The sequence below is a fragment of the Prionailurus bengalensis genome, chromosome F2 (assembly GCF_016509475.1).
Source record: "Prionailurus bengalensis isolate Pbe53 chromosome F2, Fcat_Pben_1.1_paternal_pri, whole genome shotgun sequence".
Taxonomy (NCBI): domain Eukaryota; kingdom Metazoa; phylum Chordata; class Mammalia; order Carnivora; family Felidae; genus Prionailurus; species Prionailurus bengalensis.
In genome coordinates this window covers 8198308-8222904 of record NC_057353.1, presented here as the reverse complement: position 1 = coordinate 8222904, position 24597 = coordinate 8198308, and the positions used below count along the sequence as shown (strand labels likewise).

At 47.1% G+C, this 24597-nt stretch overlaps 1 protein-coding gene across 6 annotated transcripts in view; it reads right to left on the bottom strand.

Moving 5' to 3' along the window:
* The window catches only part of LYN (LYN proto-oncogene, Src family tyrosine kinase), a 126301-nt gene that overhangs the window by 27119 nt on the left and 74585 nt on the right, over positions 1-24597 (bottom strand). For all 6 annotated transcript variants that reach the window (XM_043601096.1, XM_043601097.1, XM_043601101.1 and 3 more), the window contains exons 9-10: positions 17150-17332; positions 14547-14623 (exon numbers count right to left, since the gene is read on the bottom strand). In XM_043601096.1, coding sequence (XP_043457031.1) covers positions 14547-14623; positions 17150-17332 — 260 coding nt within the window. The remainder of the gene's footprint in view (positions 1-14546; positions 14624-17149; positions 17333-24597) is intronic.

The following is a 24597-nucleotide window of genomic DNA, read 5'->3' as shown; positions in this document are numbered from 1 at the left end:
TCACAAATGTAAAATGGGAAGAGAAATAAAATCCTCCCTGTTGGCCACAGCTTCACAACGAGGAAAAGAAACAGTGCACTTGACCCTTGAACACAGACTCAGACTGCATGGGTCACTTTTATGTGGGTTTTTTTTTTTTTTTGTCAATAAATACAGTATACTACTGTCAATGTATTCTTATGATTCTTAAATTTTTTTAATGTTTATTTTTGAGACAGGGTGTGAGTGGGGGAGGGGCAGAGAGAGAGGGAGACACAGAATGGGAAGCAGGCTCCAGGCTCTGAGCTGTCAGCACAGCGCCTGACGCGGGGCTCAAACCCACCAACCATGAGATCGTGCCCTGAGCCGAAGTCAGACGCTCAACCGACCGGGCCACCCAGGCGCCCCGCTCCTTATGATTTTAATAACTTGTTTCTCTTTAGCTTATTTCACTGTCATACAGGGTGTAATATGTATAATATACAAAATAATTGTATAATACAAAAAATTAATTGACTTTATGTTACCAGTAAGTCTTCCATACAGTAGTTACCTCCGGGGGGGGGGGGGGGAATCAAAAGTTATATACAGATTTTCAAGTGCGTGTGGGGTCAGGGCCCCTAACTCCTGTGTTGTCCAAGGGGCAACTGTACTTTAGAAGGTGTAAGACCTAGAAAAAATGTTCACTCACTCAGTTCAGCAAATTCTCCGTGGCAGTGCTTTCCAGAACTCATCAGAGCCCCCAAGACACCTGCTGATCGTCCTGAGCTCTGCTCCTTAATTACTGATATCCAAGAGAAGGACCCCAAAATCTACAGATTTTAAACAAGGGCTGAAGGTGAGTCTTAATGATAAGGCAAGTGCATGAAACCCTGTAACATACCCTGACTTCCATACAAATAAAAGAATCAAACAGTTAGGAAAAGATGAAACTTCTCAAAGATAATCCACAACAACACTAGCACTGCAGGCAGACAAACAGCCACTCTGGGGCCTTGTGCTCTTATTCCGAGTGAGGCAAAGCGTAACTAGAGGCCAAGGGGAGGAGGACGTTGGTCTGATTCATGTTTCCAAAGCAGCGCTCGGGCTACGGTGTCACAGACAGGCGCTGAAGGGAGCAAAAGCTAAAGCACAAGCCTAATTAGGCAGCTACTGAGTAATTTGGTTTGAGAGAGAGCGACGGACTTGGGTTAGAGTGACGGCGGCGGGGGAGTGAGGAACGGGAGTCTGTTTTAGAGGCAGAATCACCCGATTTGCGGAAGGACTGGACACGCGATGTACGAGAAGAAGGGTCAATAACGACTTCAGGGGTTGGGGCCTGCCCACTAGAAGGATGGAGATCCCACCACCCGAAGGGGAGGAAGCTATGGGTGGGTGGGCAGGCTCTGGAGGGGGAAGGACAGGAGCTCAGTTCGGGAACTGTTGAGTGTGACATACCCGATGCACATCCACGGGGAGATGCTGAGTAGGCCGTTAGCTCAGGGAGGCAGATCAAGCTAGGGACATACACTTCAGAGGGGTCACAGTACAGACAGCTGTGCTGGGTCAGATGGCGTCCCCCCTCAGAGACATGACCACCTGGACCCTCGGGATGCGACTTATTTGGAAATGGAGTCCTTGCAGTTTTAATTAGTTGAGGATCTCGCTAGGGAGGCATATCCTGGATTCAGGGCAGATCCTGAATCCAACGACCAGTGTCTTTATGAGGGGGTGGCAGAGGGGATTTGAGACACAGATGCGGAGGAGAAGGCCTGTGAAGAAGGAGACAGAGTGGAGCACTGTGGCCACAAACTAGGGAGCACCAGGAGGTGGGACAGGCAAGGAAGAGTTCTCCCCTAGAGCCTTCAGAGGGGACACAGCCAGGCCGACATCTTTGGCAGGACTTCCGGCCCCCGGAACTGTGAGAGAATAAATCCCTGTTGTTTTAGGCCGCCCAGGGGGTAGGGATTTGTTATGGCACCTCTAGGGAAGTAATACAACACTTTCAATGGGACCACTTGGGAGGTCAATGTGGGGAAAGAAAGAGGAGGTCCAAGGACTGAGCTCTGGGCCCCTCCGATGTTTACATTTTGGGAGACGAGGAAGAAATGGCCAGTGAGAATGGCATCCCAGCATGTCTGGGAGCAGAGAGGGACCGGCTGCTCCAACCACTGCTGCTGGGCCACCAGAAAAGGGGCAGAGGGACGACGCCCTTGGGCTCAGTGTGGTGGGGACCATCCAAGGCTTGCCAGGACGTGTTTGGTCGAATGGTGCCGAGTTCGAGAGCAAGAGGAAAGGAGCTGGGAAAAATGAGGCTAGTCCTTCCAGGGCTTTTGATCTTACAAAACAAGAGAGGAGAAACACGGAGGTGGGGGTAGCTGGAGAGAGACATGGAAGAAAGGGAGACCTTTAGTCTAATTCCTTTGAGAATGGCAGAGGAATGAGGGGAAAACGCCAAGGCAGAATTTCTAGAACAATGTCTTGAAAAAGCCAGAGGGGATGGGACCTGGGGAACGATGCAGGAGGGATGGGGTAGAATGGGGGGCCTTCTGCGATGGCGGAAAGAGACAGCAAGGAAATCCACTGAGAGAGAGAAGGGGAAGGAGGAGTTAGGTTCGGGGGCAGAGGAGAAGGTGAGAGTCAGCTGTCTGGGAGCGTGAGGAGAAGTTCTAGGCACCTCCGTACCGGCCTTGAATTGCAAGTGGGAAGAGCCACCGTGTTGACTTACTTGGATGTAAATTAAAAATTAAAAAAAGAAAAAAGTGCCAAGAGCCAGTGTGTCACATCCGTGCCGGTGGCAGCAGGGGGAGATGGGGGGGGGGGGCAAAACGAGTAAAGAGTTGGACTTAAGGCACGTGTGACAAACGGAGAGGCACAAGGGAGTCTTGCAGAGGCCTGGTGGGGACAGAAGAGACACACGAGGTGGGGGCGAGGGAGGTGTGGCAACAGGCAGCGGGTTCCATGGGCAGGAAGTGGCGGGAAGGGGTACAGTTGTTGGAGGCGGGAGTCCCAGGGGGTGGGCCAGGCACATGGGGGCCAGAGGGCCGGATGGGACTTGCGCAGCGGGGGAGCCATGGGTCATCCCCAGGGAATGTGGGGCAGTGGAGAAGAGAGGACAGAGTCCTAGAAGAGGAAAACTCAAGAGGCAGGGAGGCCTGAGTCTGGAGGTCTACCTGCGTGGGTCCCTACGAACAAGGGCAGGGTCTCCTGGGGCTGGAGGGAGAAAGTGTGAACCCGAGCCGAAGTGTGGCAGTGACAAGCGTCCGGGGATCCGGGGACGACTACACGGAGGGTGGTGGACCTCAAAGCTGGAGGTCCTGGGTGGGGGGGCCAGTCAGGGAGAAGGAAGGTATGGATCTTCTGTGGGTAAAAGGTAGGAATATCATCTTCATAGTTCTGTAACCTCGTGAGTTGCCCAATTATGTTCTACACGAGAGGAGATGTGGATAAAATAATTAACAAGACCTGGAAATCCTGACGTTTAAAAAAAATTTTTTTAAATTTATTTTTGAGAAAGAGAGAGAGAGAGAGAGAGAGAGAGAGAATGGGGGAGGGGCAGAGAGAGAGGGAGACACAGAATCCGAAGCAGGCTCCAGGCTCCGAGCTGTTAGCACAGAGCCCAACCCAGGGCTCAAACTCACGGACTGTGAGATCATGACCTGAGCAGAAGTCAGATGTTTATTAACCCACTTAGCCACCCGGGTGCCCCATTTTTAAGTTTATTTATTTTTGAGAGACAGAGAGCGTGAGCAGGGGAGGGGCAGAGAGAGAGAGGGAGAGAGAGAATCCCAAGCAGGCTCTGCACTGTCAGCATGGAGCCTGATGCCGGGGTTGAACTCACAAACCAGGAGGCTGTGACCTGAGCTGAAACCAAGAGTCTGACGCTTAACTGACTGAGCCACCCAGGCGCCCCGGAAATCCTGACATTCGAAGAAGAATCAGCCAGCCACACGGCCACTTGAATTCCAGCATCCCTTGCCCCTGCCAGCTGGTGCAGGTGAGGCTACAGGGCTCTCCCAGAATCAGAAAAAGGCCACGCAAGGATCTGAATGACACAGTGGGAGGGAAAACTTGCTTGTATTCCCCTCTCCCCAAATTAAATGCATCCACCACTGGCTTCGTTGTTAAACGTTTCACTTATAATTTCTCGTTCCTCCTGGTGTTCTTGATTCCACAGAGAATGAGAAACAAAGCAGCTCTTTGTCTTTGCATAAAGGCCCAGATACTTGTATCTACTTCCTCCTTCTTCTCTCCCTTGTGTTTAGTTCAACAAAGTAAGTTTTGTGCAGGAAAGTAAACACACTTGGAGGAAGAGGAAGAATAAATGTATCAGGAAAATACTTTATGGCTAAATACACCTGAATAGTGACCCAGCACACATTAAAAGACACATTCTAAACATTCTTTCAGAGCTGCGTGAAGCAGAGAACAAAGAATTTATTGTTTAAAATTTTTTAATGTTTATTTTTGAGAGAGAGAGAGAGAGAGAGAGAGAGAGAACGAACACGTGAGCAGGGAAGGGGCAGAGAGGGAGAGGGAGACACAGAATCCGAAGCAGGCTCCAGGCTCCGAGCTGTCAGCACAGAGCCTGACGCGGGGCTGGAACTCATGAGCTGTGAGATCGTGACCCAAGCCTAAGTCAGCTGCTTAATGGACTGAGCCACCCAGTTGCCCCCGAAATTTATTGTTTTAAACTGACTATAGACAGTCCCCACTTTGGTCAGCATAGTCATTCAACAAATATTATTGAGCACACCCTATTTACATGGCATTGTGCTGAGAGCCGGGGATAAAAGGTAGACAAGAATTTACCAAAACGTTCAAACTGCAGTAAATGTTATGAAAGAAAGGAACAGGAGGCCAAGACAGAGAAGAATGGAGTGAGTGGGGGCTTGGGGTGGAATTGTTTTAGGCGGGATGCTTGGGGAAGGTGTCCTTGAGCGGGAGGTGGGGTAAGGCACGGTGCAGAAGGGGTGGGTTCCAGGAGTGGGCTTGGGAGAGGCACTAAGTTAGGAAGGAGCCGGTGCGGGGGGGGGAGGGGGCGGCAGATTTTACAAATGTGGTGGGAATGGACTGAAGGAGCTAAGCGGGGATGCACAATCATCCTATTGGTGAGATACCTCGAGCGGTCAAGTTCACCGAGGCAGAGAATGGGAAGGTGGTTGCCAGGGGCTGGGGAGAGAAGGCAGTGAGGGGTTAGTGTTCAATGGGTGGGCACTTTCAGCGTGAGAAGATGAGAAGGTTCTGGAGATGGACGCCGGGAACAGTCGCATAACAGCGCGAAGGTACGTCAGGCACGAACTGCACACTTAAAAAGGATTCAGAAGGCGGGCGCCTGGGTGGCTCAGTCGGTTAAGCATCCAATTTCGGCTCAGGTCATGATCACGCGGTTCATGAGTTCGCGCCCCGCGTCGGGCTCTGCGCTGACAGTGCGGAGCCTGCTTTGGATCCTCGGTCTCCCTCTCTCTCTGCCCCTCCCCGCCTCGCTCGCATGCATGCTCTCTCTCTTTCAAAAATAAATAAGCATTAAAAAAAATTTCTAACGGCAAAAATTTTATGATTTGTATATTTGACCACAATAAAAAAAAAATGCACAAACACATTTATCCAATTGGCTCTGACTACTCTGTGCAGCTTGGAAAGAGGAAGCCAAAGAAATAGGAGAGAGAGAGACCTTGAGAACAGGATTGCCAGGTAAAACACAAAGAGAATGCTGCTGCTAAAACATTATTCCTTGTTGGGGGGCCTGGGGGGCCCAGTCGGTTAAGCCTCCGACTTCAGCTCAGGTCATGATCTCGCGGTTTGTGGGTTCGAGCCCCGGATCGGGCTCTGTGCTGACAGCTCAGAGCCTGGAGCCTGCTTTGGATTCTGTGTCTCCCTCTCTTTCTTGTCCCCTGCTTGTGCTCTGTCTCTCTCAAAAATAAGTAAACATTTAAAAAAATAAAAAATAAAAATGGTATTTTATAGAAAAAAACCAATATGAACTTGCTTTTGAAAATGAGGACCCAATAATTGCATTTAAGTTATGATAGGAATAAGTTGTTTCCAGGGTGTGGGCTGGGGAACGGCGGGGGAGGACCGACAGGGAAGACGAGGTGGTGAAGACAGGCCAGCCGGGTTTAGAGACTTAGCTGTGCCAACGAAAGAAAGGATCCGAGGAGCTGGGAACAGGGGAGGTGAGCCAGGGACAGAGAGGGGAGCCAGGGACAGAGAGGTCAGGCATGTGGCTTCTGCCTAAACCACCACACTGACAGGGTCTAGCCGAGTTGTCCGAGGACTTCCTTGTTTAAAAATCCCAATGGCCAAATCGCCCCTCCTCCTTACAGGGCTGTCTCCCAGATGGGTGCTCCTGGTGTCCCCTCCATCCTTGTCCCTCTCAGCCCTTTCCCTGGGGCTCTGCCCCGGGCTGTCCTCTGCCCACCCCCCCCCCCCCCCCACACACACAGGTGCTCTCTGGGAAGTCAATCAAAGTCCCATTGAAAGTCATCAGATCGGCCAGCCTCCCAGGACACTCTTGAGCTCCCCTGGCTTTGGGGACAGCAAGCTCCTTGAGGGCACGCGTGGGTGCGTGTGCAGGCACAAATACTACTGTAGTAAATACAAACGGCACCCACTGACACCCAAGGGCCAAGCAAAATGGAAAGGGTAGACCTGTACCTCCTGCGCGAACTTTTGCTGAGTATAAACGTTTTTTGTTTTTCTCAAATACGTCTTTTCAGTCACCCACCAAACAGTTACCTGTCCCTTCTCTATAACTCGAGAGTGGGCGATACTCCCAGGCTGGCTCTCTCAGCTCTGTGTCCCCTGTCCCATTCTTTCCACACATCCTATGTACACCCCCCCCCCAGCGGAGTCCTTAAGCGCCAAATTCTCTCAAAGACTCCTTCCTAGATCCAGCCCCTTTCAGGCTAGCAGGGTTAACCCTGGCTCTTCGGGTCACCTCCTCCAGGCAGCCTCCCTTTTCCTGAGACCTCGCCCACTGGTCTGACAGCAGCCTGCGGCGCCCGTCCCAGAAAGGCCTCGCCATATTCCTATTTGCACCCCTGCTGTGCGGTGCCCTCCACTGCTGTTACTTCTCTGCCAGGCTGCTCTCTGTACATGTTTGTGGCCGAAGAAGAGGGAGGTTTCCCAAGGGGGTGGCGGAAACACGGGGAGCGTAAGCCAAGGGCTTCAGACAAAGACCGACTGGAATGCGCACTCTGCTGCTCCCTTCCGAGTGCTCCCGTCTCCACTTCTGCATTGTGGGCAGCCGCTCACAAACTGTGTCCGCCTCTCAACGGCTTCAATTTAATGCTGGCCTTGCACTCCATGAGGAGTCCCTAGACAGGAAATTATCCCGTGGCTTACACTAGCACTGACCGGAAATTGCCGCCCCTGGACAAAATAATACCGAGATACGAGGCAGATCTGGCAGACAGACCAGAGGGGCAGCTTCCTCCCCTTTACATGAGCTTAAAGCCTCTTCCTGCTGCTACAAAGTTTCCCCATCAAAATTAAAACAAGAGTTAACAGCTAGTGCATGGCCCCTCTGCTTCAATATGCTAAACATCCCTGCCCCCACCCCCCCACCAAAGTGGGGAAAAAGAGTTCCCATTTGACACCATTTTTAAATGACAGTTTCCCATTCTTCAGACGGAAGAACTTTTTCAGACGGAAACCGCGTAGGGTCCAGTTTTGCAATTCTGACAGTCACTCTGGTTTCACGTGTCCATTCTGTAAGTTTTCGCAGCCAAAGTTCAAGTCTCGGGCCCAAAGCTCACTATGCAAAACACCTCCCTCTGATACGTTCATATTCCTTTCTTTAGAGCAAAGTCAAAATCCTGTATCAGTGCCCTCCGAATACGCGCAAAATCATTACTTAGGCTTTCAGGTGATGATTCACATAGATATTCTCGGTAGATTTTCTTAGTCAGTCGTGGAATTTTAGCGCTGGGGCATCAGGATGCGGGGAACCTAATCTGTGCCTCTCACTTCGCAGATGAGGGCCCGGCCCGTGAAAGGATTTTCCCCAGGCAGGGCCAGGTTTCCCAGCCCTCGGCTCATTGCCTTCTCTGTTGGCATCACCAAGAGTGCCATCTGCAAAATGAGTGAGGTTTCTCGTATTCTGGACAAAGAGTTAACCACCATCTCTAGACTTTATCCTGGGATTTACAGTCCAAACCCTGGCTCCTTAGTTTTTCGTTTGGAGAGAAAGGGGGGGGGGGAGCAAATGAGGGGCAGAGAGAGAGTGAGAGGGGGAGAGAGAGGCCAGGGCGACTTAGTAATAATGCACACTGAGTCACTACCACGCCCCATCAGCCAGCACAGCCTGCGGCACGGAATAAAGAATTGGCAACACGGGGCCTCGATCTAGAGTCGTGCGTGCGAAGTGAGACCAAACGTGGGGTGGAGAGGGGATCTGGCCTCAGGGGTGCAGTGCAAACCCCGTCTGTGACCCGCGGTCTCCCCTCGCCGCTGAATCTGATTCAACACGTCCACTGGGATCCTTCCCCCAGTCTGAGTAAATGAAACGTGATGACACTATCCATCGAGGGTTGATTAATGACGGTTTGGAAAACAGAGGAGTTGTTTCATTCCCTTGTGCTGGGGGAAGGGGAGGGAAGGCTGGCCGTGAGTGGAGGAATGAGAGCCTAACTTATCTTGCAGGCTCTTTACGAAGAGGTAGAGCCAGGAGACACGTTACCTGACGGTATCGACAGACGCGGTAGAAACTTCAGACACTCCCCTCCAGGCACCGCAGACCTCATTGACCACCCAGAGACTGGTGGGTCCCGGGTGATCGCTCCGGATTCCCAGTCTATGCCTTGTTTTCTCAGGCAGCGGATCCTATGATGAGGGGGAACTCAAAAAAGCTCGGATGGCAAAAGGCCTTCCCGCTCAAAAAGGTTGAGAATGACACGGACAGATTGCCTGCCTTCCCCAGTCTGCCAATTTCCAATATAAAACGCAGCTTAAGCGTAACATAGAGGGCAAAATATATTTAAGCACAATCACTATGTGATAAAACTGTAATCTCTGATAACAGAGATTGCGGGGGCGGGGAAAGAAAGCCAGGTATCATTAATTCTGATAAGCGACAGCCATCCAGTGGGTAAAGGTGAGTATCGGCACAGTGTGGGGTACAAAACAATCCTAGGGCGACTCTGATCTTGGCGTCCGAGCGTGAGATGGTGCAGAGGAAAGAGCAAGTTATCTAGAGTCAGAAGACCCAGGACAGAGTCCAGCACTTCCAGCCACTGGCTCTGTAGCCTTAGACAAAGCCAAGGTCACCTCCTCATTTGTGACATGTGGTAACTACCGATAAAAATGCCTTCAAGATAGTTGGGCTCAAATCGGATAATGGACATAGAGGTGCTTTATCAAATGGAAGGGAGTTAAAGAAACGTTACTTGTGGCCATTATTGGAGTCCAAGCCATGACTTTTCTATTGTTATTGCACAACCGTCCATTTCAGTTTTCCTAACTTCTGTACTTCAGTGATGTTGCCACCAAAGAACTAGGAATGCTTTGGTTCACCTGACCTGAATTACAAGATGATCTCTGACCTCCATCTTGCAACTGTGAATCTCCTGCTTCTCCCCCCCCACCCCCCTCCTTTGTACAAGTCTTCGATTCCATTTCCGCTTCCGTTGCAGGGAATCCCCACAGATTTCAACCCCCTGGCTTTTCAAGTTCATTTTTCTTCTCTTCCAGGAGGCAAAAGGCTGGAAGGGAATTAGGCAGTCTCTCTGCCCTGAAAGTATCCAGCTTCCTCTGCAAAGGGGGGGTTTTCTGATTTTAGCACAGAGCGTACAACATCGCTTCCTTTCCTATAAGAAAAACACAGCTGCAGCTGCCTTCGTTGAGATTTCTTCCTCTCCACTAAATGCAGAGGAAGGCCAGTGAGCTAAGAGATGGGTTGCACAAGGTGAATTACACTTGGGCTCGCAAGAGCTTTTTAGGACTCATCCTGAGACAGGAAGTGATGACATCAGCTCTCACATGAACCGAGAGGATATCATGTGCACTCACCCACTTCCTGTCTCGACTGGCCCAAGGGGAGGTTGCCTAGGGGAAAGTAGAGCTTGGGGAAGTAGGTCGCGGGGAGAGGGAAGAAGACGCTGAGAAGAGGCTGTGAGAAAAGTCCCAGTGTTGCCCCTTATCCCCGCTCCCTCTTCCCTCCGGGGCTGAGATGAAGCAACTGCTTTATTTCTACGCTCAGTCCCTCACTGCGAAAACCAGCTGAATTTTACTGCGTCCTCTTGTGCTCCTTGATGCTATGATGATGCTAATATGAGAAAGTACAAACTACAGCCTGCTAGTTGTTGAGAGTCCACATGCCAAATGGACTTCCATGATTCTCCTAAAGGCAAGTGGAGGAAGGCACGGAAAGGATCGATTATTAGGTACGGGCACCAACTGTCCTCTATCACCTTGGGCCAGCGTATTTATTACTCTCGTCCATTATGGGGAGGCAGCAGAGTTAACTGGTTGCACACGATGGAGAGGAAAAGGAGGAAAACTTCAGAGATGACTTTTTGTATAAAGAGATCACTTCAGACCGGTCACAAAGGGAGCTGACGGTGCTCAATTGGTGCATTGACCAATTGGATGGGAAAAGGTTGGATGGTGATTGGGCGGGCTCAACAGAGAGCCGATTTCAGACTGAGACCGAGGCGTGCAGGCCCCCACTGCTTGTTGCCAAGGTTCAGGCCCTTTTCTCACGTTATTGATATCATAACAAGAAAAGTCACAAGCAAACGAAGCAGATAATAATCAAAGGTGGGGCAACATATGGTCTGGGAGGTCCACCTTGAGAGAAGGACTGGGGAAGAGTGTGGGTGAGGTATGCACCATGAACAAAGATGAACTTGAACTACTGGCACCTCATGAAGATAAAAAGCTCCTGCGCTGCAAAGGAAACAATCAACAAAACTCAAAGGCAACCGACAGAATGGGAAAAGATACTTGCAGATGACATATCGGACAAAGGGCTAGTATCCAAAATCTATAAAGAGCTCACCAAACTCCACACCCGAAAAACAAATAACCCAGTGAAGAAATGGGCAGAAGACGTGAATAGGCACTTCTCTATAGAAGACATCCAGATGGCCAACAGGCACATGAAAAGATGCTCAACGTCACTCCCCATCAGGGAAATACAAATCAAAACCACACTCAGATATCACCTCATGCCAGTCAGAGTGGCTAAAATGAACAAATCAGGAGACCACAGATGCTGGAGAGGATGTGGAGAAATGGGAACCCTCTTGCACTGTTGGTGGGAATGCAAACTGGTGCAGCCACTCTGGAAAACAGTGTGGAGGTTCCTCAAAAAATTAAGAATAGATCTACCCTATGACCCAGCAATAGCACTGCTAGGAATTGACCCAAGGGATACAGGAGTACGGATGCATAGGGGCACTTGTACCCCAATGTTTATAGCAGCCCTTTCAACAATAGCCAAATTATGGAAAGAGCCTAAATGTCCATCAACTGACGAATGGATAAAGAAGTCGCGGTTTATATACACAATGGAATACTACGTGGCAATGAGAAAGAACGAAATATGGCCCTTTGTAGCAACGTGGATGGAACTGGAGAGTGTGATGCTAAGTGAAATAAGCCATACGGAGAAAGACAGAGACCATATGGTTTCCTTATGTGGACCCTGAGAAACTTAACAGAAGTCCATGGGGGAGGGGAAGGGGAAAAAAAAAAAGTTAGAGAGGGAGGGAGCCAAACCATAAGAAACTCTTAAAAACTGAGAACTGAGGGTTGATGGGGGTTGGGGGGGAGGGGAAAGTGGGTGATGGACATCGAGGAGGGCACCTGTGGGGATGAGCACTGGGGGTTGTATGGAAACCAATTTGGCAATAAGTTTCATATTAAAAATAATTAAATAGAATAAAATAAAGAACTTAAAAAAAAAGATGAACTCAAAATGAAATTGTATTTGGTGAATGAATTTTGTGCTGAACCACATGCTTTGCGACATCCCGGGAGCTGCTGACCCACTGACTCTCCCACTGACCCTTAACTCCCCAGTTAGATGTCCCACCAGTTCTACCCAGTGGTCACAGCTGGGAAAGAAACTCTGGGCGGGGGAACAACAGCTCATCCAGCAGGAGCTGGATTTGCAAAACTCCTTTGGTGGTGGCTTCCATTATCCCAGGCCCCTCCTCTCATGGGGGGTGGGGTGAGGGGCGGGGGGAAGGGCTCAGCCCTATCCCAGTTGACCGAGGAGTCAACTGAAGCCACCCGGAACCTACGATTTGAAAGTCATGGTCAATGCCAGGCTCTGAGATAATCTTCCTTGCAAACTTCAAAGCTTTAGAAAGTACCTTTCTCCCCCAACTCAATTGTAAGCTAGAAAAAACGTACCTTTTTTAGTAATAGTAGTAATTTACCAAGTTAAAGAATAGGTACAGAGACCCTGAGTCTCTTAAAGCTTTAACTACGTCAAGATGAAGTTTTATAAGGTAAGCCAAGTAAAATCAAATAAAAAATACTCATGTGATGGGGCGCCTGGGTGGCTCCGTCGGCTAGGTGTCCGACTTCAGCTCAGGTCATGATCTCACAGTTCGTGAGTTCGTGCCCCGCGTCAGGCTCTGTGTTGACAGCTCAGAGCCTGGAGCCTGCTTCAGATTCTGTGTCTCCCTCTCTCTCTGCCCCTCCCCTGCTCACGCTTTGTCTCTCAAAAATAAATAAACATAAAAAAAAAAATACTCATGTGACAAAATAAAGTCCTTCTCCAGGTACAGTACACAACCTGACGTGCATAATTTCTCTATAACTGTAGACCCTATATTACCCCATAGAACTGTAGGCACAGATCAGACCCTCAGTTGCACTTGAACTATAACTGCTCAGGCCTCCAGGCCAAATGTCCCACTTCTCCATATCCCTGTCAGCAACCTTCCTCCTCTGAGAAGCAGGTGCAACAAACCTTCACTGCACTCAAGTGTCTCTCATCCACTGGGGACGCCTAAATCACTGCCTCCTTTATCTACATCAAGTATGACACAAGTACATCAACTTCTGCTTTCTCATTTTCTGCCTCCCTATCTACCTAGCATCTAGAGCCGTGTCCATCCAAGTGATCTTTCCTCTTACTGCAGAACAGTGGTTTTCAAACTGTGGTCCTGGAACCCTTGCAGTCCCACAGAGCCTCTCACAGGGGCCAGCGTGCAGAGGTTGAGTGAAGGGTTAAAAAGTCAGGGCTGCTGGACTCTTTCCCTCCCCCAGCTCTACCACAGCGATCTTGCTTCTTTCCACCTTAGACACTGGGGTTCCAGATCACCTTTGAATGTCCTACTCAGATAAGAAATCTACTAAGGCTGTCAAGTTCAGGGAGAGGAGATGGGGCCCGAGCATGAGGACTTCGTCATGCACCTTTACTGGAATGATGGGGACTGTCATCCCCAAGGTGACCTCAGCTTCCCCCAACAGGCTGCGATGTGCCTGTATCCACACCAGTCCGTGGTGAGATTAGACCCCCAACAACATCACCTTAAAGTAGCATTCCCATTTGACGGGCCGATAAACCAACCCAAAGAGGCAAAGAACTTCCTGGGTGGTTATGGCTATCGAGTCCCGACACACACGAGCCTTCGGATGTTGGACCCCAGCTCTGCCCACAATCCTCTACTGCAGAATACGTATTCTGACGCTCTCTTACTTGGAGTACTTCACCTGCACACTCATTCCTTTGATCTCATCCTCCCCAGAAGGCCTTATCAACTTCCCGACTTAAAGAGGGTCGGAGGGAAGAAACCGGAGTGAGAAACGAAGATCAAGAAGGCCACCCTTACCTGAAACTTCTAGAAACCTCCTGTGCTACTTCAGGCTTTATGGCACGTGGCCTTCCCAACATGAACTACCCACGGCCAGGATTTAGAAACAAAACAAGCAAAGTACGGAACGTGCCGACCAGACACAATCAAACTATTAAAAGTCAGCAGCTGGCATCATCCGGACGTGCGTTTCCTGGACACATCGGGCATACTGCTGGGTTTCGGGTGACGTCCCTCTGCCCTTAAATGCCCTTCAGGAAACGTGTGCTTCCAAACTAAACACATTTGCCACTTCTAGGCTAGTACTAGAAATATTACGAATGAGTATTTCTTAGAATCCTAAAGACACAGCCAACAAGAAGGACGAGACGGGGGGAGATAAGGAGCTCCCTCTGTTTGCACGAATACTAAGGACTTCAAAGTTTCCGTACCTTAGGTTAGTACCTGAAATACCACCATGCATCACTTAGAACGCGCTGTGCTTATGTCACGTGGGACCGCATTTCCAAAATGCAGAACAAAGTGACCACTTCAGCTGCGTTTTTCTATAGCTGGTGCAGAAGTGAACGGAAGTATAAGGGGCTGACTTATTTTAAGGCAGACGACACCCCAGCCAGAGCTCGACACACGCACAAATGCCTTCAGTGTGAAACACGCATTACCGTCTTCAGGGAAGCGTGCCCTGGAAGGTCTTTTTCTCAGAACCGCTCCTGGGAAGCATTCAAGGAAAATGCTTTCTCCCGGGAACATCGCGACTCTGATGCAAGGCGGTCTGCGTGAATTTACGGGCACCCTGGGTTTTTAATACTTCACCTGAGCAGAGAAGTCAATGAGCTTTGGAAGCAGGACTTTGCCCCCTTCGTCACTCTTCAGGAAATCCAGCAGACTGCCTGTTGATAGAGAGGAACAAGTCGGGGTAGTTCAAACACACAAGACCAACATCCGAACACAAGTCAAACAATCATTCCTATTAGCGGGGGAACCCACGGAATGACGGCCTTGACAATGCTGTATGGCCACTGTGCCTTTTTCTTGAAGTTGGTCATACCCAGTCCCCACTAAGCTGCTCCCTTTGACCTGATGGGAAATGTAGTGTGTGGTCCAGGTAAGAAAGGCCGATGGGGGACATGGTTTTTCTGGCTCCAGGTGACCGAGAGCACGCATCTCAGAGCACTTTGCACCTGGCACCACGATACACTTAGCGCAGCTGCCGAATCCTCAGAGCTGCTCGGGGATGGGCGTCAGCAAGTCCTAATGACCGACCCACCTGCAGCAGGCACTGGGCTGGGCTCACTCCTATCTGTGTCCAGCAAAAGCACAGAGCTCAGCACAGGCTACAGATGCTCACGAGTGTCTGATGAACCTACCATGCTCTGTACCTAAAAGAAAGTTTGTCGATAGCCTCCCCCCGCCTGGCTTCCTATGGCATCATCTCTAAAACAAGACCTGCGTTCTCCCCTAGAACTTGAAGTGTCAGCCTTAGGCAAGTTGCTTACCTGTAACGTCTTAGTCCCTGTACAGCGGGCACAGCCTACCAGCTATTATCAGGGTCCTCGTAAGGACAGGTTTAAAGCATGTGCCATGGTGCCTGGCGGGTAGTAAGTGCTCAATAAATGTTCTGCTGCCTCATCCACAGCACAGAACAATGGTACTTAGCCCTCAGATTGCTAAGAAGACCAGGTGAGATCACCCGGGGAAGGCAGCAAGGACAATCTGGTATACAGTAAGTACTCAATAAAGGCTAAGCATCGCTATGTGGAGAAACTCCTACTTAAAATTACGATCCCGGATGCTACCGGCTGATTAATTCAACACGTATTTACTGAACTCCTACAAAGTGTCTGATCCTGAGCCTGGTTTCTGGGTGACAGCAACCTAAGCCATAGGGACTAGGTATTTGCTTTTCGTTTCTAAACAATGTCCTTTCCTGGAAGGATTCAGAATGAGTAATATTCTTTTTTAACATTTTTTTTTTAATTTTTGAGAGAGCAAGACGGAGCACGAGAGTGGGGGAGGGGCAGAGAGAGAGTGGGGGGCACAGAACTCAAAGCAGGCTCCAGGCTCTGAGCTGTCAGCATAGAGCCCGACACGGTGCTCGAACTCATGGACTGTGAGATCATGACCTGAGCCAAAGTCAGACGTTTAACCGACTGAGTCACCCAGGTGCCCCAGACTGACTAATATTCTGAAATATTTATATATATTAAATAAGCAAATGTAACGTTCATCTTTCTATTCAGCTACGACATTACACTATAATCTCTGTTAAGCATGAGATGATTGTTAATTCTCTATTATGTATGTTTCTTTCTTTTCTTCCTTCATTCCTTCTGAAGATTTTTAAAGACCCATTTGGCAGTTTGTTAGTATCTCTAACTGAACAGAGGAAGGATGATAACTCAAACCCTGTTATCTGAAGGTAACATCAGTGGGAGAAAACGTGGTTGCTGGAAACCTCTTCGTTCAGTGATTCTGATACATAGGAATTTAACTTCCAACAGTTTAAAAAATGTGAACATTTTTGAAACTTAAAAAAATTTATTTCAATGTTTATTTTTGGGAGACAGATAGAGTACGAGTAGGGGAGGGGCAGAGAGAGAGAGAGAGAGAGAGAGGGAGACACAGAACCCGAAGCAGGCTCCAGGCTCTGAGTAGTCAGCACAGAGCCCAGTGTGCGGCTCAAACTCACGAACTGTGAGATAGTGACCTGAACAGAAGTCTGACACTTAACCAACTAAGCCACCCAGGTGCCCCAAAATGTGAGCATTTTAAAGTGACACCCTGAACATTAAAAAATGCTAAGGTGGGGCGCCTGGGTGGCTCAGTCGGTTGAGCGTCCGACTTCAGCTCAGGTCACGATCTCGTGGTCTGCGAGTTCGAGCCCCGCGTCGGGCTCTGGGCTGATGGCTCAGAGCCTGGAGCTTGCTTCCGATTCTGTGTCTCCCTCTCTCTCTGCCCCTCCCCCGTTCATGCTGTCTCTCTCTGTCTCAAAAATAAATAAATGTTAAAAAAAAATTTTTTAAAAATGCTAAGGAGGAAAATGACTCGTTTTAGGATTTTAAGAATTCCTGTTTTAAATATATAACAAAAATACTCCTATTTGAAATAGATTTTTTTTTTTGACAAATATTTATTAGGGGCCTACGACATATTGCGTGCTTTTCTTGTGGCTGATATGTATATGAAGACAAATGCAGAGAAGATAGACTATGTATTATTTCTATAATTCAGGTAATATTTATAACATGTCTCATGAGGTGGTTTGTGAACATGCTCTGCTTTCCCCACATTTTCTGATTTTTCCGTGGTGAGCCTGCTGTCTTAGAATTAAAACTGAACATTCTTTGAGCATTTAAGCGTTTTGCTTTGGGAGCGTCAAGCCTCTTCAAAGCACGGGGTCGGGGGGACGGGCTCACCCTTGGCCATGTATTCGGTGATGATGTAGATAGGCTCCTCTCTGGTGACCACGGCATACAGCCTCACCAGCTTGTCGTGCTGAAGGGTCTTCATGAGGTTGGCCTCCTCCAGGAACGCTTGCACAGACATGGTGCCTGGTTTCAGGGTTTTTACAGCCACTTTGGTACTGTTGTTATAGTAACCTAGAAAGCAAGCAGAAGAGAGGGCAAGTTTTGTGACTTCAGGTTTATAGATCAAACTGAAAACCAAAAACTTTATGCAGAGTTCAAAGGAAATTTCGTCCTAGGTCGAAAAAACTTACACAAAACTCTCTACAGGGTTCACACGAGGGAAGGCTGAGTCAAGGGTGTGTGAGAATGTGAGACTTCTGTGTACCATCTTTACCAAAGAAATCTAAAATCCTCCCCCAAACCCAAAAGTTTTCATAAAGCATTATTTAAAAAAACAAACAAAAAAAAAACCCTCTATATGCGGGGCACCTGGGTGGCTCAGTTGGCTAAGTGTCCAACTCTTGATTTAGGCTCGGGTCACAATCTCACAGTTTTTCTTGCAGGATCGAGCCCCGCATGGGGCTCCGTGCTGAGCATGGTTATTCACCCATAAACAAGAATGAAATCTTCCCATTTGCAAGGACATGGGTGAAGCCAGGAGAGTATACTACTAAGTGGAATAAGCCAGAAAAAGACAAATGCCATATGATCTCACTCATATGTGGAATTTAAGAAACAAAACAAATGAGCATGGGAGAAAACAGAGAAAGAGACAAGCCAAGAAATAGACTTTTCACTATAGAGAATAAACTGGTAGTTACCAAAGGGGAAGGGATTGCAGGATGGGTGAAATAGGCAATAGGGATTAAAGAGCACACTTACCATGATAAAACAATTGTTTTCATTAAAATGTTAAAAAATTTAATATGGAGAGTCATTACAAATTTGTTTCAAGGTTTATACATAGGTTTTCGGTGACACAAATGTATTTAATGAATGCAGAAAAGTCGTAGGATACAAAGTTGATATGCAGAAATCTGTCGTATTTCTATACACTAATCATGAAGTAGCAGAAAGAGAAATTAGGAAAACAATCCCATTGACGATTGTATCAAAAAGAATAAATATCTGGAATAAATTTAACCAAGGAGGCAAAATATCTGTACCCTGAAAACTATGAAACGCTGATGGAAGAAACTGAAGACGACACGAACGAATGGAACGATACACCAGGGTCATGGATTAGAAGAATTAATGTTGTTAAAATGTTCCTACTGTGCAAAGGCATCCACAGATTCAACGCAATCCCAATCCAAATGCCAACAGCAGTTTTTACAGAACTAGAACAAATAATCCTAAAATCCGTATGGAACCACAAAAGACCCTGAATAGCCAAAGCAATTTTGAGAAAGAACAAAGCTGAAGGCATCGCAATCCCAGATTTCAAGGTACAGTACAAGGTTAGAGTAATCAAAACCGTATGATGTTGGCACAAAAATAGACACACAGATCAATAGAATAGAAGAGAAAGCCCATAAACAAACACATACTTACACGGTCAATTAATCTATGATAAAGTAGGCAAGAATATACGATGGGGACAAGATAGTTTTTATAATAAATGGGGTTAAGAACATTGAACAGTTACATGCAAAAGAATGAAACTGGACCATTTTCTTATACCATTAACAAAAAAAAAAAGCCCTTCAAATAGATTAAAGACTTAAATATAAGACCTGAAACTATAAAATTCCTGAAAGAAAACATAGGCAGTCATCTCACGGACATCAGTCTTCACAACATCTTTATGAATAGGTCTCTTCAGGCAAGGAAAACAAAAGCAAACCTAAACTACTGGGGCCACACGAAAACAAACCGCTTGTGCACAGCAAAGGACACCAACAAAATGAGAAAACAGCCTACCGGATGGGAGGGGAGATTGACAAATGACACATCTCATAAGGGGTTAATACCCAAATGCATAAGGAACTTCTACAACTCAACACCAGAAAAACCAAATAATCCGATTAAAAATGGGCAGGGGACCTGAACCGACATTTTTCCAAAAAAGACTCACAGAGGGGCAGCAAACGTATGAAAAGATGTTCAACATCACTGCTCATCGGGGACATGCAAATCCAAGCCCCCAATGAGACCTCACCTCACACCTGTCAGAATGGCTGGTACCAAGAAGACATGAAATGACGAGCATTGGTAACGGCGAGGAGAAAAAGGAGCCCTCATGCGCTGTTGGTAGGAACGCAAACTGGTACGGCCACTGTGGAAACCAGTATGGAGTTCCCTCAAACAAGCTGAAAATTGAAATACCATGTGATTCAGTCATTCCGCTTTTGGGTATTTACCCAATGAAAATGAAAACAGTGATTCTAAAAGATATGTGCAACCCTATGTTTACTGCAGCCTTACTTACAACAGCTAAGACATGGAAGCAACCTGAGTGCCCATCAGTAGAGGAGTGGATAAAGAAGTGATACACACACACCCGATGCAATTTACTCAGCCATAAAAAAGAATGAGATCTTGCCGTTGGTAATAACACAGATGGGCCTAGAGGGCATTATGCTAAGGAAGTCGGACAGAGAAAGATAAATACCACAGGATTTCACTTATCTGTGGATTCTAAAAAAAACAAAAAAAACCAAAAAAAAACACCAAAAAACAAAATCAAAAAACAACGTAAAATAAATGAACAAACAAACAAAAAAAACCAAAAACAGACTCAACAGAGAACAAACTGGTGGTTGCCGGAGGGGAAGGGGTGCGGGGATGGGTGTAATAGGTGAAGGGGATGAAGAAGTACAAACTTTCTGTTACAAAGTGAATAAGTCACAGACATGAGAAGTACAGCATAAGGGACTCTCGTCAATAATACTGCAATCATGTTACTGTGGTGAACAGTGAGTGATGCACAGAATGGTCAGATCACTAGGTGGTACCTCCGAAAGTAATGTAACATTGTGTGCCAAACTTCAATAATAAATGCAAAAAACAAACTAGATAAAATGCAAAAAAGGTTTCTACATAGATCCTCAGTGACATGACTGTATCAGTGGCAAAACAGAGCAAGAAAATACACTCTCTTTGACACCGACAAAGGACTGGTGTCCAGAATATACAAAGAATTCCTACACATTAATAAGAAAAATAGAAAAATGGGCAGAGGCTTGAATGGGCATTTTGAAAAGAAGTCGTCCAAATGGCTGCCAAATGTGTAAAAAAGAACTCAGTCTTATTAGTAATCAGAGAGATGCAAATAAAGCTATAGGAAGAAGCCACCACCCAGCTTGACAAAAATCACAAAGCCTGACAACTTGAGTGTTGGTGAGCACATTTCTGAGCATCAGTGAAATCGAGCCGTGAAGCTTGTCTTTAATAATATTCCCAGGGGCCCATGAAGGATGTTGACAGACCAGCCTCCTTTCAAGTGCAATCATTTGAGTGTTGGCCACACCCCTCACCTCCCCACAGGCTGTGCTGACCTGTGGCCCACCTCCTTCTAGATACAATTCTGTTGATCAAGAAATGGCGTACTGAGAACTCTTGTATATTTGACTGGGACAAGCACTTTGGAAACAAAGTTGGCAGTGTTTGGTAGAGTTGAAGATCCATACTCCCGTGATCCAGCAAAGTGACTCCTGGCCACCCTAGAAAAACTCATGGACCCTTGATCCACTACAAAAAGGTTCCCAGCAGAATTGTCATTCATAGTTGCTGGAAACTGGGAACACGTCCAGCTTCATCAATAAATAGTGAAATCAGGGGCGCCCGGGCGGCCCAGTCAGTTGAGCGTCCAACTTTGGCTCAGGTCACGGTCTCGCAGTTCATGAGTTCGAGCCCCGTATCAATTTCACTGCTGTCAGCCAGAGCCTGCTTCGGATCCTCTATCCCACACACTCTGCGTCTCCCCCACCCTCTCTCTTTCTCTGCTCCTCCCCTGCGCACTCACCCCCGCTAACATTTAAAAGTAAATGGTGAAATTAATAGCTAAACCTCTCTACACCTTGAGTACAACACGATGCGATATAGCGATGAAGGTAAATGAACTGTAGCCACACCCAAAAACATGGGTGAAATCTCACAACTATAATGTGGAACAGAAGAGGCAAGACGCACGAAAACGGTAGTTTTTTGGGGGTGCCTGGGTGGCTCAGTTGGTTAAGCGTCTGACTTGGGCTCAGGTCATGATCTCACGGTTCATGGGTTTGAACCTCGTGTTGGGCTCTCTGCCCAGTTGGGAGCCTGGAGCCTGCTTTGGATTCTGTGTCTCCCTCTTTCTCTGCCCCTCCCCTGCTCACACCCTGTCTCTCTCTCTCTCAAAAATGAATAAACATTTTTTAAAAATTAAAAAAAAAAATAAAAGGGTAGTTTTTGGTATGACTCATTAACATAAAGTTTAAAAACAGGCAAAACTACTATATTCTGGAGGATGCTCACCCCCATGTGCATAAGTAACAGAAGAATAAAGAAAAGGAAATTATCACAAAAGCCAGAATGGCAGCTGCCTTTGGGGGACGGTGAGGTTGTGGTTGGTAAAGGATAAGTGGGGGCTGCTGGGTGCTGGTAAGTTTCCACCATGTGGTCTCAGCGGCCACCACGCCAGTGTTCATTTTATAATTATTTGTGATATTGAACATTTGTGTTGTATACACTTTTCAGTCTGCCGGTTAGCTCACCCAGCAATAAAAGTGAAAGAAACAAACCCGCTCTCTCTCTGTCATCCAACAATGGAACTCACTGAGCCTTTTTACATAAATAAAATTATGGGTAAAGGATGAAGAAAAAAAATGCTTTCCAAGGGCAGAGGAAAAAGTTGACAGGAAACAGCACAGCTGCTAAAGATATTAAAATTGCTGATAAGGAGGTTGAGATGAACGGTGAATAAAACGGTTCCATCAAGCACAGCTCAAGATTGCAGCAGCTTCCAAACTCACTGGTGTCTTGGGGCGGTGGTATTTAAACAAGAGGGCAGGTCTCCGACTGGCCCTAAAGGCATGATTTGTATTCGGCACTAAGGATCAGACTGTACTTTGCCGAGATATTCTCCTGTAGGGTACAGGTTCAATTAACCTAGTCGTGGAGATTTGGGTCGGCTTTACAGATAGACGATGATTTTTTTAAAAAAAAAATCATTTGAGGGGGCGCCTGGGTGGCTCAGTCCGTTGAGCATGTGACTCTTGATTTTGGCTCAGGTCACGATCTCATGATTCAGGAGATCGAGCCCCGTGCCAGGCTCTGTGCTGGCCGGTGTGGAGCCTGCCCGGGATTCTCTCACTCTGTCGCTCGCTGCCCCTCCCCAACTCGCATGCGTGCTCCCTCTCTCTCTTTCTCAAAATAAATAAATGAAGATTAAAAAAAAAATCACTTGAAAGTGAAGAATTTCTTGAAGAGTGCCATTTTGGCACAGTTAAAGAAAGCTCGTGTGACACTTTGAGGCAGCTCCACTTCCGGGTGTGACTAATTTGCTAAAAAGCTCCTAAGTACCGCAAAATGGAAGCTGGTTTTCACAAGAGACGCATGTGGTTGGTGTTGGCTGGTGATTAAATTTCAATGCAACTGGCTCAAAAATGTATCAGGCAACATTCAATGGAAAACAAGTTCCCTTTCTTCTACCAAGTCTCTTCGCAGATCGAGTGGCAACAGGAAACATCATCTTTGGCTTCACTGAGCAGTCAGTTCCCCTGGAATCCAACAATCCACGGGGGAAAACGTGTCACCAAGCCAGATGTCAAGAGGATCACACGAACGAGAGGAAACAGCTTGAGGGAGAAACTCCTTTCTTTTAGCCCCACCCTCTCCTCCCCTAAAGCAGGTCACTTCCTAGTATTTGTTCGTGCGTTGCAGACCAGAAAAATCTGGACCGTAAAATGTGACTGGTAGTCTATGAATGTCACAAAAATATGATTTTATTTGGTTGCCAGTGATACAACTTTTAATTTGTTCCACTTTTGCTATCAATGAGAGAAACTAGTCGGCTCATCTCTTGAGATCCAAAATCCCAAAAGAGAAATAAGAAACTAAACTCAGGCAGCTCTAAATTGCAGACCTTGATTTTTACACCAACCCTTGGACAGATGGAAGGAGACACAGATACACCCGGGGGGGGGGGGAGCATCCTTTGACCTCTGATCCATAACACAGTGTCACCCATCATTTATTCTTTTGGTCTGATTCCCAGTATTCCTCTGCTAAATGCATTCAGCACATGGACGTTATTTCAATAGCAAAGGAAGTGCTCCCTTGACAGCCAAACTCATAGAACCGTATCTGCAAAAGATCCCAGATCAAAATTTCTATTTTGCTCTTTTCTCTTTTTTTCCCTTCTTTCTTTCCCTTCCTTCCCCACCCCCTTCCTCTTCCCTTCCTTCCTTTAATACAAGACTAGAGGAGAAAAAGCATGATTAAAAAACAACTATCAACGTCAATATCCTGGCAAGGATATCATACTGTAGTTTTGCAAGATGTCACCACTGGGGGAAACTAGGTCAAGGTTACATGGGATCTCTTTGTACTACTTATGTATAGTATGTGTGTGTGTGTGTATATGTGTGTGTGTGTATATATATATATGTACATATATGTATATGTGTGTATATATATATATATATATATATATATATACACACACACACGAATATTGAAAGAGAATTCATATGCCATACCATTCACCTGTTTAAAGCATACAATTCATTGGTTTTTATATATTCAGAATTGTGGGCCCAGCAGCACAATCAAATACTGGGACGTTTTCATCACCCCCAAAAGAAACCCCATAGCCATTGACAGTCACGTCCCCATCCTCCTGGCCCCGCCACTAAGGCGGCCACCCATCTACTCAGAGCGATAGATTTGCCTATCCACAACATTTCACACAAATGGGATCACTTAACACGTGGTCCTTTGTGTCTGGCTTCTGTCATTTAACACAGTGTTTTCAAGGGTCACCCACATGGTAGCATGTGTCAGCTACTTTATTCCTTTTTATTGCTGAATAATATCCTACTGGATAGAAACAGCACATTTTGTGTATCCATTGCATGGATGGACATGTGGGTTGTTTACGGTCTTTAGCTATTATGAATAATGGTCTTACAAACATTCATCTAGAAGTGTTTGCACAGATATGTTTTAATTTGCGTATTATTTCTTACAGCTGCAGGTGAATCTATAATCATCGCAAAATCTAAAGTTTTTTTAATGTTTATTTATTTTGAGAGAGAGAGCACACATGAGCAGAGGAGGGGCAGAGAGAGAGGGAGAGAATCCCAAGCAGGCTCTGTGCTGCCAGCAGGGCTCGAACCCACGAACTGTGAGATCATGACCGGAGTCAAAAATCAAGAGTCAGAAGCTCAACTGAATGAGTCACCCAGGCGTCCCTCAAAATAAAAAGTTTAATTAAGAAACCCAGGAACGGGGATGCCTGGGTGGCTCAGCTGGTT